This window comes from Lutzomyia longipalpis, chromosome 1 (assembly GCF_024334085.1).
Source record: "Lutzomyia longipalpis isolate SR_M1_2022 chromosome 1, ASM2433408v1".
Classification (NCBI taxonomy): Eukaryota; Metazoa; Arthropoda; class Insecta; order Diptera; family Psychodidae; genus Lutzomyia; species Lutzomyia longipalpis.
Window position 1 is genome coordinate 9841029 of NC_074707.1, and position 17603 is coordinate 9858631.

Below are 17603 nucleotides of genomic sequence, written 5' to 3' on the forward strand. Positions count from 1 at the left end.
AGTTTAATAAGAATTTATTTCCAAGTAAAAATTTACATTAGAAAAGGATTTTTGGACGTTTTTAAAGAAATGTCAAATAGTAGAAACAAAACGTCAAATGTTAGACAAAAAACGTCGAGCGTTTTAAAAAAGCTTAAGCGATGAAAAAAATGTCAAAATTTTTGAAAAAGTTTGACTAACGTAAGTAAATGAATATCAAACGTTAGAATAAACGTCAAGCTTTAGAAAATAAATGTGAAAAAACGTCAATCGTAAGAAATTGAGCGTTTAACGTTAGAATTTCACAAATAAAATGATAATTTTAATATAAAAGCTGTTAAAATGATTTAACAATCATAATCTCTATAAATCTCTATTAATCTTTTTAATCCAACTTTTAGCGTTATTTTAAATTAAAAGAAAAGAATTTTTTAACACTTGGAGGATCGAGGTTTCTAACCTCAAAAGTTTGATTTTAATTTTCTCTCAAAAGAAAATATTTTTGCAAGTTTTCTTTCGACGATCTCAAAGTAAATGAAACTTCCTTATATACACAGATGTAGAATTTATCATGAACTGTTATATAGATTTTAATTCTGATGCGATTGAAAACAGTCAAATTGGCCACTTTGGCCACTAAAAACCTCCAAAAGATTAATGCCAGCCCTTGAATAAATTTCCGGCAATGTCTGTTTTATATTGATTTATTCTCAATTTTACGAATAAAAGAATTCTTCTAAAGGCCACAAGAATTCTAACTTTGTGCAAAGTTTCAATTTAAATTAAAATATTTTTTTTTTAGATAATTTTTAGAATATTAAAAAAAAAAAGATTTTTTTTCAATATCTTTACAAAAGAAATCAATTAGATTTTTTCTCATCAAAAAATTACTTTGTAAAAGCTTCGGCGAAAGCTTTCAAAAATTATTCAATCAAAATCAACTCATTCCACCCCACATTCCCCTTTTACTGGCACATAAAAATCAATCTTTGGTAAGAATTTTCATTTGATTTTTTTTTGCTGAAATCTGTAAATAGGAGACAACATCAATCGACTTTGGCTCTTTGCCTAAATTATTCCAACTTTTGGATACATACACAAAGTTATTTAATTACCCAATTTTGTTTTTTGCTTTGAATCTCCCCATCTTTGGCATGATTTTCCTTTTATAATTTCATGCTGTAAAAAATAATTTCGCCCCCTGAGGCAAAATACCCTTTTTAATGCAAATGGTGTGTGTGTGTTAGAAAATAAAATATCAAAAGCCATATAATAAAGTTAGAGAGTCAAAACTTCAATTATTCCAAGCTGACTGATCCTTAATTGCTGGGGAATTTAAATATTTTCCCATCTAAACCAGATGGAATTGAATTATACAAAATTGACCTAATAGTTGAAATGGTTATGAAAAGTTCGGTCTATATTAAAATTTGTATATTTTACCAAAAATTTTCCACTCCCAGAATAAATTATCCAAAAAAAAAGTTAAATTTTTCTTACCGTTTTTGGGGGGAATGCAAGAGAAAGAGGATATTTTAATGGTAATTTAGAGGGTAAATGTAGGTCACAATTGAGGTACTTTTTCCTTCTTTTTTTTGGGCCTCTACTGAAGAGGCGGCTCGCTCTATTCAAAGCAAATTCATTATCATAAGATTAAATTACGTTTAACGCGAAGAGCTTTAAGCTCTCTGTACTCGAAATTGAACCTCTTCTTCCTCTTTGCGAAAGGCGAAAAAGCTCCGTGTCAGTAAATTAGCCATGAAAGTATCTCCTGAGGGTGGCTCAAACATAAAATTAATACGCAATTTTCGGTACCTATGCTACACGGTTTTACATTGTATATAATCCAGGTACATGCTGAAGAGGGAGCAATTTTGAGCCCTGCAACGAGGTACATAGAAGGTACGTAGAGGTGAAGTGTACAAAGGTCAAGAATTACTGTGTAAGGAGGAAAATTTCTCAAGAATTTCACATCAAGAGCCTCTCTTTGTGTGTGCACTCTTGTAAATCCAAGTTTACGTGCAAAATCGAGAAGATTTCATTGATAAATTTTCTTCAACAAGGATTGCACAGAGAAAGAGAGAAAGTTTAGCAAAAAAAAAGACATATCAAAGTGTTGGCACTGTACAAACTCGGAGCTGTGTGTATGTCCAAAAAGTTTGTTAACCGAATTGTGTGTCTTGTGCAGAAGAGGAGGAATTATCACTTGCACGAGTGTTTCTTACCTCGTCAATTTGCTGATTGCTTGTTTGTGCAGCAGCACTGAATTAATAATGGACAGAGTATTCCTCGGGTGTTGTGTCAGTTTCACCTGTGAGCCTTCACCTTTGTAGTCCTCCTGACCCGACTCACCCGATGATGAATCTCCACTATCTGCAATACAACAAGAGAAACAACCCCCCCAGCATACAATGAGAACGGATGCAATGTTATTTATACGCGGTCAATTTGAATACTTATCAAATTGGGGTTCATAATTCATAAAACATAAAACATAAACTTCTCTCCCACACAACAGGGGCGACCATATGTTGCGGTGGGGTAGTTGTTTGGGGGTGTTTTGTGCAAAAGTGTCGGCAGCAAGCAATAAATCCTCACAAACGAAATATCTTTCAAACCCTGAACAATATTTGTCAATATTAGTAGCACATTATCCGGGTATTTCGTGGAGGAATATCGAGTGGTGGAAGAACGAGAGATAAATCCGCGTGACAAATATGCAATTCATATGAATTTTCCACTCAAACACCATCCGGGTAATTCGAGGTGTGCACATTCTCCTCGTCACACACCATGGACGGAGCGAAGAGCATGAGATATGGGCGACAGTTCACGAGGTCAGGCGTGTTGCAAGCAATCTTCACTGGATCCACTGTACATATCTATGTATGTGCTTTTGTGTCTCAAAATCCTCTCACATTATTCCCCCCTCCGAAAGCTCGTTCAAATTCTCCACACAGAAAGCCACTCTAACTGACAATATTGATCACGGATGCAACCATTTCTGCCAAAAGCACTATTTTCCCACCATTTTCATGGAAATTTTCCTTCATTCAGCTTTGAGAGTTCTTTGCGTTATATTTTCTCGTGGATTTACAAAGAAAAAAATTCTCATATGTCGAAAAGTTGACCTAATTGTGCATTGTTAGATGTGCAAAGGAGTCTATTCACTTTTATTCATGTCGAACAGGATAAAGGGGTGTTTATTTAAATAAACTTATTTGGATAATTCGCAAAAAAATTCAAAAGATTCAGCAGATAAAGAATTCTTAGTTTTTTATTCTAAAAAGTTTCAGATTGCGGCGCGAAAGCTTAAAGAAGGGCTAAATTCAAGCCGAATAACTACTAAATTTAAGCCTAAAAAGAACTAAATTCAAGCTTTTAAAGGACTAAACCCTTAAAGTGCTAAATTCAAGCCGAAAAAAGTGATTTAGGCGATAAAAATAAGTTTTTATCTGAATGAAAATATTCCGACTTAAAGAAATATTGGAATTATTTGCCAATATTCGATTAATTCGACTAAAAAATCAAAAGATTCGGTAGATAAACTCCCTTTAGAAGGCTTAAACGGCATTATAGTTTTAATCTCTTTGATGGGTGGATTGCGGTCGAATGAGATAGTTTGTGGTGTGGGAGGGCGCGGTTTTCGACCTTCAGCGGTTTCTCAAACACAAAATTGTCTGCAACGTTTCGAAGGTTTTATTCCCTCTTCATCAGGCAGGTAATTGTACAGGGAAAACTTTCTCAATATAAATTTTATAACTTATCACGGTGTGGTGAAGGCAACTCTCAATTGGGCGCATTTGTAAAGACTAAATCTCTTTTTTCTAGAACTTCTAGAATTTATATTTTTTCAATTTCAAAAAACTTTATGAATATTAGTTTTTTAAAACTGTTAGTCTGTTTTAAAGTTAGTCTCTTAAGTGAATCAGATGAAAAAAAAATACTTTTTTTTAAAGACAAGAATACTTTGTAAATTATTTGGAACATTTTACTGATTTTACTTTATTTAAACATTTTGAGGACACGAATTTCTAACCTCAAACTCTGAGCGTAATTTTCAATTATAAGGAAAACGTTTTTCCAGATTTTCTTTTGACGAACTTCTAGTATTTGAAATAGCCTACATATATGTAGATGTAGAATTTATCAAGATAAGTTAGATAGATTTTAATCTATGGCGGTTTAAAAAAAATTCAATTTGGCAGCGATTACCAATCTTGTCCTCTAGTGTTAATAACACAGATTAATTGATTATTTTCTTAATTTAATAATGAATTAAAATCATCTCCTAACTTTCTATTTACTTTTTTAAGCTTTATCATCTATTTTAATAACATTTTCTCTTCCTATATATAATCATAAATATATAGATATATCTTCTATTAAGCTTTGCAGGGATATTTTATTTAATAAATATCCCTCAAATCCTTTCTCACTGGAAATGATTACCTTAGTTAATGTTTACTAAAAAAATATTTACAAATTCATCCCTTATATTGTAATATGTATATAGAGTAACTATGGGCACGTAGACAAGTAAAATGAGCAAATATGCCAACTATATATACGTCGTCAGGTGCATCATAAATTTTGGGCAATGTTCTGAGTGAGTAAACTTTTTCCTTGGGATTTGTGTGTGAGAGAAAAAATTACCATAATTTTCATGGTTTGCTCACTAAAGGAAATTTATCATTTTCATCTGGAAAAAAAAATTTTTTTACATCTGCAATATGCTCTCGTAACAGTTGCAAATTACTCATTTTTATCATTCTGCCCCAATTCACAGTGCAAACTTCCTTCCATTGTTTCTCAATTTTAAGCACAATTGTCAGTACACTTGAGACACAATTTTGAGGCAGAAGAAATTACCACCAATTAAGGAGCTTAATGCGGAATGAACATTAAATGCAAGGAAATATTTCGGTATTGTATGTTATTTATCATTTTCATTTTGGAGCTTTTGTATGTTGTATTGTGGTGTACGAAGTTCAAACTCAATTATAATTTACTATGCTGGCTGGCAAATATTAAATGTGACACACAGTATACTCCATACCAAGAGAGTTTAACGTGGAAAGCTCCCCTACTGTGTGTGTGTACAAGTACGTGATATTTCAAAAATAATCACAAAGGGCTAAAAACACGATGTTAAACACAAAATGCTAAAGAAGAACAATTAAAATTATTAAATAAAATGGACTTTTACAACATACACACACGGAGGGAGCTTTTTAGTGCAGCAAAACAATTGTACAAAAAGGTACAAAAGAATCGACAGGAAAATTTTATGATTTACAATTTTGTAAAATACACAACAAAAAGCTCTTGTTTTTTAAGCTCAAACAACCCTTGTGTGTGATGAGGGAGGATTTCACATGCTTGCGTGTGAAATTCATTAAAAAAAGAAATTCCATGAAAAGCTCTGTGTATGAATGAAAAAGGAATTTAAAGCATAATTTTGTTAAATTGTGCTAAAGAAGAAAAAATCTTAATGAATCTCTTTTGTGCAATAAACTAAAAAAAAAAACGGAAATTCAACCATTTATAGATTCAATTGCATCACACAAGTGCACCCCTACTTGAAACTTTGTTAGATTGTAGTTTAGTGGGCTTCTGTTTGGAATTAATGCCACTTGAAGAATAAATAAGAACGTTTGAATTACAAATGCACGCGGAACTCGCTTCGGAACTTTTGCATTTTTCTCCGTCTCTCCTTTTTCCATTTTCTTCCGTTATTTTTTTTTTGCCTGACACTACTTCTTTTGGGTGAGAAAAAGAAAATCCTATTAAGAAATACCAAGAGACTTTAAAGGAAAACTACTACTACACTCCTTCACGGGGCAATTGTATAATGGAACTACTTAAATGGCGAAAGAAAAGGAATCGAGAGAGCAACACTAAAAGCTGTGGAAAAAAATTATTCTTTGCGATTTTCTTAAAAGGATTTTTTTCTCTGTAAAAAAAAAGAAAGAAATCTCTCTTTCTCTCTGTGAATTGAATAATTAACCTTATAATGTTGGGAGGAGGGAAAAGAATTGAGAAAGGGTGATGGGAAAAAGTTAAATGACGTGACTAGAATTTGATTAAATGCTCTATAAAGTTTTTAATTCATTTTTCATTAATTTTCCTTGCACTTTGACAAAGTTTAAGTTTACTAATAAGTTTTTGAGATAAAAGATTGTGGTTTGCAGCTATTGCAATCCTCGTGTATTATGCTCCAATTATGCTTTATGCAAAGTTTTATAATGACATAGAGGGCTTGACTAAATCTTTAGGTAAATTTTTCTTTATTTTGCGGCTAAAGACACTTTTTTAAAAATATTTTTCCCTCCTTTTTAATTACAAAAATTCACGAGAAAATGTATATTTTCATATTATTTTCAATGTTCTGTGAAGCTTTAAACTTTTATTAGTCATGAAAAAAGCAGCAAATCCACCTGTTTAATAGATTAAATATACGAAGAGAGCTTTTGAACTCAACAGCATGGCTTCCGGATGCAAACACGGATGTTGAAGAGCAGAAAAAGAGAGGAGAATCTTATTCAAGTTTGATTATATTTTTCTTCCTGGAGATTTTTTTTATTTATAAAAAAAAAGAATAAGGACTAAAAAAAATATTTAAATAGGAAACGGAAGTGGCGGAGAATCAAAGCATGAGATTCAAAAGGAAGTGATATAGCTGTGAGAGCATAGAGGGTGTGTGCATTTTATCAAGTAGAAACACCATCCATTTTACTTTCTAACATAATTATTTTCTTCAAAACATCCTCAACTTCACTTCACTCTCAACACGAAGGGAGGAGCTTTTACCTACAGTAAATTTTCATAATTCCCCATAGTTATTTAGTTATTCTGTGTATAATTACATTCTCTCAAAGTGGCTAAAATAGACGCGATTGCGAGTTTGCCGCAAATAAAGTCTCAAACTTTCATACTCATTAGCACATTAAACTTTCCCTGGCCATAGCCTCATTTGGAACGGAAAGTTTAGCGAAATGTTTGGGAGGTAAGAGGTGCAAGAAAAAGCTCACAGAGAGAGAAATAATATTTAGCATTAAGTGAAATTGCTGAACTATGTTGAAAGTTCTTTTTCCTCAACTACAATTTAGCTTAGAAGTATAAGGAAATAGAATCATAGAGAAATATAGATTTTTCTCTATTAATGAAAACTAAATAGAAATTCCCATAAAGTCTTGAGGGAATTTCCGTCTTTAGTTTCCGATGATGGTGACAACAAAATTGGAAAGCATGTGAAAATGTTAGCTGTGAGAGAGCTTTTTAATTGACTTTTTTATTTCCTCTCCTCGACACTTTTGCAACCACACGGTGTTCTCTTCTCCTCTGTGACTTGAGTCAATCTCAGCAGAAAATCCACCAACACGGAGCAAGGATGTTGGATTTTCAAGTTTCTGCACGTCCATTTATCTTAAATTTTGTGGTACTCACATGGGGACAAAACATTCTTAGGTACATACCTAAAATTGAGGGGCTTTTAGCTAATCGTTTTGCAGGACATTATATTCCCAAAATTTAATTGAAAGATTCGGAATAATTTCAATGAGTGCCTCATAATCGTCAGGGAAATGTGAAAAATTAGATTTTTCTGCGATTACTCAAATATCTCAGCACAGATGAAGACTTTCGGTTTAAAATATTTGCTGTTGTTTAATGTTAAGAAATTTTTAAGATTCAAAATGATCTTGATCCGCCATTTTGAAAACAATAAAGTGTTTTTCTTTCTTGATATTTTAATTTTAGTATCTATGTTATAAAGAGTTTAACGAGACGTTTTTATTGATAACTTTTACTTCAAAATCGGTTAAGCAAATTAGTCAATATAGCCAAAGCTGAATTTAGAGATAACTCTAAAACCGCTTGACCGATTTTTATCAACTTGAATTCAAATAAAAACTTTTAAGAGGTACGACAAAATTTTCCAAATATCTCTACTTTGTAAAATCGGAAAGCTCCTAAAATCGACTTGAAACACATACACCTGGGTTAACCTGGTTAACCTCCCTGGGAGTGAGACCCCATTTTACGAACCTGGAGGTAAGTTTTCCTATATAAAAGCATTGGAGTTACGAACTTTTCACGAAAGACGAACAATGCTACGAACTTTTATTTTCTGTGTACATAATTTTAAAAATTAACTGTCATTGAATATTCCGAATATTATATTTATTCCGAATATTTCAAACTTATGAAAATATTCATAGGAATATTTTCTTAAATTAAATAAAATGAGAAATTTGAGAATATTTCTCTCCCATGCCCTCCAAAAAAAATCAATTTTGTGAGGAGAATCAAGAGAATAAAAACTTAAAATAAAAGTAGTGGTTCACCCCTTTGCATTAAAAAGTAAAAATAAAAGGAGGTACTTTGTTCTTGTAACTCACCAATAACAACACCATCGACGGTTGGTCCGAAAGAGTTGCTGAAGTAGGAAGATCTGACTGGTGTGGCAAGTAGATCCACTAGTGGCTTCTCCCGGAGACACTTCATGAGCAGACTATGGGGTAAATCCGGTGAACACTTTACGTGGTGCGACACAATGGCCGCCTGACGAGCTGGATCACCCACAAGTGACCACGGTGCCAAACCCGAGCCCGACATGAGAATCGCCCGATGAAATAGGAGACCTGCAAATCCCAATATTGGGTAAGTTTTGAGTAATATGGCTGAGGATTAAGTTACCAGAAGCATTTAAACTTGTCGACAAATTGGAAACTCAACGGATTACACAATGCCAACGAGAGAGAGCTCAGAGAATTATTGAGCTCGCTCACAACTTCCGCCTTCCGATTTCAACCATTCCGTATCATGCGGAGGGCGGAGGTGTGGGGTTTTGTGAAGAAAGACAAATATTGAATTTGTGGAATTGATCCGATATATATCGCTTTCCATTTTGCCAAATGGTGAAACATTCTTCGTGTGCTGCATTTGAATATATTATGTATATTTTTTTCTCAAATGAAAAATATACAAAATTGCACAGAATCCGTTGGAATTGGCTCAAAATAATGGTGTGCAGCGAAGAGAATTGTATGCAAAGTCAAAAGTATAAAAATCACAATAAACTGCGAAACTTTTGACTCGTCTCACTGCAACTGTACGCCACCCCCGTGAAGAGGGAGCTTTATAAAATTCCCCAAGTCCGGCTTATTTTGGCATAAGTCTCAACGGGATGAAATTCACAATAAAATGAAGAAGGAGAGAAAATTGGTACAAAGCTTTTTGTGTCTTTCCCATAAAAATTCATCTCCATGACAATTTCAGGTAATGAAAGGATATGAAGGGAGCTTATAGAGAGAATTTCTTGCACTCCGCTTGTTGCTTATTATGAAATGCTTCATAATACAAAAGATATAATAATAAGACATTTTATTCTGTGAAGAATTTCCCATCCACTTTCAATCTTTTTGACGAGTTTTCGTTTTACCTGACATTACTTTATGGAATGTATGTGTACGTACGTACATATTAGTTGGTGTTCCACTTCGTGGCCAACACCAAGTATTGTAATCGTCGGAAAAACCGACCACCTCAGATCGGGCTCAAACTTGGTATGAGCACGTTTCAGACAACCCACATTACGAAAATGGTGGTGGAAAATTTTTGATCCGGCCGGCCTGCCGGCCGGTGGTCCAAACTTTGCCTTATATCTCGAGAACGGTAACAGATAGAGACTTCGGGTTTGAAGTTTTCTATAGAAATGTGGGTATAAAATTTCATTTTTTTGCATTTTCAGAATTCAAAATGGCCGCCGTCCGCCATTTTGAAACACCGTCAATCAATTCCCTTATAGCTAGAGGTCTGAAATTTTAGTATGTTGTAGTGCTCAGTGAGACGTTTTCATCGATAACTCATACTTGAAAATCGGTCAAGCCGTTTAGCAAATATGGCGACCTAAAGCAAAAAGTGTTTTTTCGATATAACTTGAGAACGGCTTGACCGATTTTGACCATCTTGGTATCAAATGAAAGGTTTCAAGAAGCCCTACAACTATCTAGAACATTTCAAGTTCTAAAAATTGCCGCAAGAAGCGCTAAAATCAAAAACAAAAATTGCCTAACTTTAAGGGGCTATATCTCCGAACATCTGTTATAGATTTCCTTTAAATTTTGATATATTGTAGCCTGACTCAATATCTGTCACCAGTCTGAAAATGAAGAAAATCTATGTCGCCGTTAAGAAGATATAGCCATTTGAAAAATTCTTGAATTTGAAAAGTTCTAAGAGTCATATCTATTGAACGGTCTGTCCGATTTTGCTCAATTTGGTATCAAATTAAAGGTTTTGCAATTATCTACAACTTTCTAGAACATCAGAAACCTCTAGAACCATTCCTTCATGACAAAAATTGCGAAAAACTCTTTTTGTGAAACAAAAATCCGCCACTTTGTGTTCTAGAGGTGACCTTGAAAATCATTGAGATATATGTCAAATTATAGCTTATTTCAAGACCTTTCCAAAACTAATCACGAAATTTCTGTATGTGTTATAGAACTAGAGATATGACCATTTTTATGCATCAAATTGCTGATTTTCACAAAAAAAAATTAACTTTGCCTACTAATATTGCTCACAAATAGTATTTCAACGCATAAACAAACTTCTACACGTTGTGGGACACCAACTCTTATAACTGGACGCGTTATGATTGACTTTTTGGAGAGAAAGTTATGTCTGCAGATGAAACTCCAAAATATATAGCAAAAGGGGAACAGAAAAGTTTCTCTGACAACGCAGAAAATCGTAATTTGTTGCCAATTCCCGGAAGATTATGAATGAATACTTCTTAATTTTGTACTTGAGATTTTGATTGAAAATAAAGGCTTTTTTAAATTTTATTTAGTCATGAAAGAACCTTAAGTTTCTTTTAAAAAGAGAGAGATTTTTTTCTTTCTGATTCAAAAATCAAACAAAGATTGAAGAAATAGAAACAATTAAAAAAAGAATTAAATGAATAAAGAGTTGAAAAAGTAACAAAATAAGATATAAGTAATTTAAGAATCAAGCTAAGAAATAATTTAAGAATAAAACTAAGAAAAGAATCGACAATAAAACCAAGAAACGATTCAAGATTCAAATAAAGAATCAATTTAAGTATTAAACTGAGAAAACAAAATTAGATTCAAACTAAGAAATAACGTAAGAATCATAAAGAACCAATTGAAGAGTCAAACTAAAAAAAAACAATTTAAGAATCAAATAAAAAAAAAAGATTTAAGAATTAAACTAAGAAACGATTTTATAATCAAACAAAGAAACGATTTAAGAATAAAACCAAGAAACAATTAAAGAATCAAGTAAAGAAACAATTTAAGAATCAAATAAAGAAACGATTAAAGGATAAAACTAAGAAACGATTTTATAATCAAACAAAGAAACGATTTAAGAATAAAACCAAGAAACAATTAAGGAATCAAGTAAAGAAACAATTAAGGAATAAAACCAAGAAACAATTAAGGATTCAAGTAAACAAACAATTTAAGAATCAAATAAAGAAACGATTAAAGGATAAAACGATAAAACGATTTAAGAATAAAACGAAAAAACGATTTAAGAATCAAACCAAGAAACGATAAAAGAATAAAACCAAGAAACAATTTAAGAAATCAATCAAAAAATTAGCTCAAGAATCAATCAAAGAATCCATTAGGAAAACCAAACTAAAAATCAAACAGACTTTTTCTTTGTAAAATCGTGAAAGATAAAATCTCTCTCTTAGGGAGTTAATTTATCAGTGTCCCCTTTTCAAACACTTTAATGGCGCCATGGTGGGAAGATTAAAAATCCTTCCTACCCAGGCCGCATCTTTCTTAATTAAACTCATCTTTGGAAGGTTTTGAAATTCCTTGCAGTAATGACACTGAAATATTGCTTGAAGGGGAACCATGTCTTTGGGAATTAATAGTTTTTACTAGTTGTATGTGCGCCTCTGTGAAGTCCTGAACATGACAAAGTTTATTAGAAAAATATATCCATGTAGAAGCAGTGAATCCTCCATAGGAAAGCATCCAATGGAATTTGTTCTCCATTGTAACCCCCCATGGCTTCGCCCCATTCATCTAGGGGCTCTCCTCTCTATGACTGAACATGACTATGCGGGGAAGTCCGTTGTGAAATAATAAAACGTTCGACTTTCTTTTAGTGTGGTGCTGTAGCTATACATATAAATGGGAGTGTAAAAAGTGAAAAATGAATTTCCGGTCCGAGTTGACGGTCTGAACTCTGTGTTATGTGTGTTATGTGGAGTTCACTGAGCAAGAATAGCCATGGTGTAGGACTTTAAATATTCAGTTTTGTGCTTTGAATTGCAAAATCGATTAATGTGGAGCTCCCTTTTTTTTCGGAGGGCGCTCAACATTTGCCACACATTTTTTTTTTCTACCTCCATATGGGACATATTCGGTGTAAGGGCATGTAATTCATTACATATTGCAAGAGAGCACATTTCCCAGTTACACAACATACATACCCTTCAGTGGGCAAATATAGAGACATAAAACTGTGAAGAGGGTGAGCAAATGTTTAATCTTCTTCTTAAAGGCATGAAGAAAGTTCAAAAATCTTTCTCTCATTCTCTCCCCTCTCTTGGGCCACCCCTTTCCACAATCCCTCTATGTGAGAGGGGGTGGAAAATCTCAAAGATACATTTAAAAGTTTGTCCATTACATAAATACATGTCTCTCGGCGAATTTTCCGGGAGAATGGATGGAGACGGCCCCAGAAGAGACATTTTGCAGGGGCGGAAGGGGGTGGTTTGAGAAAGATACGCCCGAAGAGGAGATTTGAGGAGAATTCCAGTATAGTAGAGAATTCTCCTTGGTCATAAATCTGCTAACTGTGTCTGTATGTACATGGCACTTGACATCATCAATTAAGTTTCGTGCGCAAAAGAAGGGAAAATTTATAATGTAGTGCTTTTGTGTACAATGTACATACCTTCAGGAACAGCACTGGAGGATATAAGAAAGTGAACACACGCAGCACCCGTTCCATGGCCGGCGAGTGTCACACTCGTTGGATCCCCGCCGAAGGATGAGATGTTCTCCTGGATCCAATGGAGGGCGGCAATGATGTCCATCAACCCATAGTTGGCGGGTGACTTGAGATATCGATTAGTGTTCGCATTGAGGAACCCAAGAATTCCCAAACGATAATTTATCGTGACAACAAGTATCTGCCCGAAGCTGGCCAACACCGCCCCCTCATACGGGTTCCCACTGTTCCATTCATAAGATTCACCGTGAACAAAAACCATCACTGGATACTTCATTGGTCCCTTGTCTACGACCTTTGTGTTGGATGCTGCAAAAAGGGGAGAAAAATGTGAAAATCAGAGGGTGAAAATTTCATCAACAGCTTCATGGGAAATTCTTTTGAAAACTTCCACGCAAGTTATTTCAAAGTTTTTTTTTTCTTTTATCCCCTCCTCCCCTCCTGACCCCCTTTACATCAAAAACTTCACCATTTTTGTATAGTCCTAATAAGGAGTAAACCTCCATTGGACATTCAGCAATAAAAAATCTAAAAAAATCTAAAAAATAATATAAATTTCTCAACAAAATATCCATTTAAAGGGGACGCATCTCTCACTCCTAAATTGATCAATATTTATAAAACATCATCATGTTTGTGTTTACCCCCAAGGGAAGTTTTGCGCAAACAGCAATACAACCGATTTACTTGTTAGATTTTAAAAGCATGAATAGTGAAAAATATATATGTATATAGAGCGGAAGGAAGTTTGGTGTAGAAGTATTTTCTCATTTTCAACATCTACCATCTTCTTCTCACAAAGTTTACTTATCCAATCAGTAAATAGATAAAAAAAAACTATATTTTACTTTCTGCTTTTTAGCAAATTTTATTCTAGGGGTTGTAGGGTGAAGTGGCTCATTGCAAAAGCTTCAAAGAAAGCTCTCAAAATTATTACATTTCTTGGCGAGATTTCAGCAAAACCAATACGAAGAAAGTTATTAAAAAAAACGTTTGTAGATACAAGAGAAATGAAAAATAAATCATAAAATATTCAAGAAAAGCCGAATTTTTCATTTTTTTTTAACCTGCAGGCCGCCAAGACCTTGGAGCTTCCTTAGATCGCCAAGGTGAGGTCGTTGAACGACCCCAAGAGGGAAGTCGATTTTCTCATAAACCATACAACCGGGAACTGTCGGGTTACTACCTTTAGACTCCTTATATAGTCCTCTTGCCCCTTGCATTACAAATTCGCCACCCGGAAACACGCAGAAGAAGATATTAGGGAAAAACATTTTTCACTCATTTTTCACATTTTCTCCGTGAGAAATTTGCCACGAAGTTGACCGCAACTGCTATTTTTTTTCACTACTTCCCCACATTCCCTTCACTTCCCGCACCGTGATAAATGGCAATATTTCTCGAATATTCTTTATTGTTTTGCACATTTATAAGCTTCTAATTATGTTTTATGTTGTTTATGTTACTTATTCGCGATAATTCTGACACTGAGAAGGTAAAGTGAGAAATTAAACACAACCCTTCAACCCCCTTCAACCATTATGATTTATGATGTGACTAACTTTATTCTAAGAAATTTTCCGCAGCATGGCCGTTACACCAATTTTTGAATTCCCTTCTTCTACATTTTTCTTAATAACTTTTCTTGTGGTGGACGGATTGAGCTGAAATTTTTACACAACCTCCTCAGATAACCAAGGAACTTATTTCCAAAAGATGGGAACGCTAACTTTTATATTTATTAAGTTATAGCACGAAATATAGGGCTGGGGTTGTTCAACGACCCCGCTTGGCGGCCTAGAGGTTAAATATGTATTTGAGTATGATTTGCTTTAGGGGCCTTAGTTAGAAATCTACTCAGAAGGGGAACAGGTTTGGATTAAAGGAAATCTTAAAATGGCTTAAAAAACAAAGTTTTAGATTAACAAAAAAAGTGATTTTCCGATGTGTAGAGACAATAATAATTTTCCGGGTTTTTCATCGGTTAAATCGGGGTTCTTACCTAGAAAAACTCACGTTTTCCAAAGCTTTCGGCACCGTTTGGAGCCTTCTTCAGTGGCTATCTGTCGCCAAGAAGAAGGCTCGTTCTGCCAAATTGTGACGCGCCCAGAGATAAGGAAAATTTCCCCACGCTTGAGTGAGTGGAAAATTGTCAGACACTGAAGAAGGCTCCAAACCGAGCCGAAAGCTCTGGAAAATGTGAGTTTTTCTGGGCGAGAACCCCCATTTAACTGATGAAAAACCCGGAAAATTATTATTTTTGATTAACAACCCTAACGCATTGAAATGAATAAACTCCTTTTCTGTCATTAAATTTTCATTAAAATGACTCTTTAATATTTCTCGCCCTTTACTGAAATTTTTACAATTTTTTTTTAAAACTATTTGCACCACCAACTTTACCATAGTCTCCCTTATTTGAAATGGAAACAGGAGAGAGAAATGTAAAAAATCGCATTCATTGCATATTTGAAAAATCACTTTTCCCTAAAAAAAAATTCAGAGTTTATCTAGAGAATATCAAATTCAAAGCTCGTTTGGTGGAATAACATTTGACGCATGATGGCCTTTTGGATGTTGCTCAGACGTGTCAGATTTAGAGGATGAAATGAACAAAAAAAGTTGTGAATCAACAAAGAAAGAAAAGTTCAAATAAATAAAATGGGACGAGTTGAAAATGCCTATAAAGAGTTCGCTGGGGAAGGCTTTAAAAATAGAACTCTTTTATGATTTGGTAGACCGTGAAAATGCCTAAAATGAAGTGACATTGATCTTTAAAATTTGAGCTCATCCCTATGGAATTTAGCATGATATTGCTTGGAACAGTTTGAAGGGAAAAATTGAGGGTTTTTTTTTCTCTAAGGAATTTCCGCAATGCCAACCCTAAATTTTCATATCAACTTTAAATACCCTAAATATTATTTCTTTTGCAATTTAAATAAAAACGACAAAATGTAAACTTGTTAATCCGCAAAACGATAAAGAAGGATTGTATATGGATTAAATTACAAATTAGCAGGAAAACTGAAACCACTTTACGTTGTGAAATCTTGTAAGTACTTCCCACCTCAATTTTAGCCGATATGCTTGGGAAAACTTCACAAGTTATTACAGCCCAAGGAAATCCACGGCATGGAAAGTTTTCCAAAGTTTTGGCAGGAAAAATTTCATACTTTGCACGGTGTTTGGAAAATTAGCAACTTTTTTCCATGTGAGAACGGAAAATTTTCATAAATATGTATTGAATGGGGAAAAAAGTAAGCAAAACAATCAAATTCCAAGGGAGCTTAGAGGCCTCCTTTTTCCTGGCACCCACACACATAAAAATATATATAGTATAGGTAGGTTGTTACTATATAGCATTCCAATGGCAAACACGGTGTGGGTGAATAAAAAGAGTGGATATACTGAGGGAGGAAAAAAAAGTATCGGCTGAGGAAATCAGGCATGAGTGGGAGAAAATAGCGTGTGGTTGCATGAATCTATAAGAAGGGATAATGATATTTTGCGAAAGATATTCGGATATATCAGCCAAATACGTGGTGGGAGGGTGAGTGGGTGGTGCGATCGTGGAAAGTACGAGAACATGTACGAGATAATGCAAAGCTTCTTATGTTCTCGACTCCTCTTTGTGAGGTAAAAATGTTTACATATTTAAATTGGTTTCTCTTTCTGCTCAATGTGCTCACCATCTCCTCTTTTTTCATCCTCTATCGTGGTGATGTTATCCTTCATCGACAGTTTGTGATGTGCACGACATTGGAGGACTCTCGCTTACCCCATCGACATTGTCATATATTACTCATTTGCACCCCCAAAATGTGTAGGCGACACAGAGAATGCGGCAAAGGGAGGAATTTTGTAAATGCAAAATGAAGAACCTCTCCCGCAAATTTTCCCCAAACCCTCGGTGGGAGAGAGACACAAAATTCACACGCAATTCTGGCAACATTTTCAAAAGGAAAATTTATTGGGTGGTTATATAGACTCTCACAGTACACACACACCGGAAAATTAAGGGAGAGGAAATTGTTTAGCGAGAGACGCCTCAATCAATTCAACCATCGAAAGTCTCTGCGCACGAAATTAATGATAATCAACCCAAATTTCCCACTCGGGCTTTTGTCAATAAACTTGAGGGCTCGCTAATGAAGTTGTTGTATAAAATATTAATTACACTGATTAGCAATTATCGCCAAATGTGAAATGGATGCGTGAGTTGCATATTGAAACTTTAATGGTTCCCACAGTATGTTTTTTCACAAAGTAATCAGCACACATCATCAGCAATGTGGATAGCCATTTTTTGGGGGCTGCCTTTTATTGATCAATTTATCCCACATCAACCCATTGATGGTGCCTAGGTCAGTGACACATTCACATTTAAAATGGCTTTTACAATTTAATTTATACCTCTATATGTGAAACAAATCAAAAAAATAAATTGAGGTTGAATTACATCACATATTTCTCCCACTTTCCCCCCTCCCCTCCTATATGTACATATATAATTTGTTTTCATTGGAATTATTAAAATAAACCTCTCTCACTTTGAGATATTGACGCAAACGAGAGAGATATAATTTTTATGAAATTTTCACATCCTTTGAGAG

General features: G+C 34.3%; 1 protein-coding gene across 4 annotated transcripts in view; it reads right to left on the reverse strand.

Moving 5' to 3' along the window:
* Positions 1-17603, reverse strand: part of LOC129788634 (neuroligin-4, X-linked) — a 63226-nt gene that overhangs the window by 14987 nt on the left and 30636 nt on the right. For all 4 annotated transcript variants that reach the window (XM_055824870.1, XM_055824887.1, XM_055824862.1 and 1 more), the window contains exons 4-6: positions 12934-13299; positions 8382-8624; positions 2205-2352 (exon numbers count right to left, since the gene is read on the reverse strand). In XM_055824870.1, coding sequence (XP_055680845.1) covers positions 2205-2352; positions 8382-8624; positions 12934-13299 — 757 coding nt within the window. The remainder of the gene's footprint in view (positions 1-2204; positions 2353-8381; positions 8625-12933; positions 13300-17603) is intronic.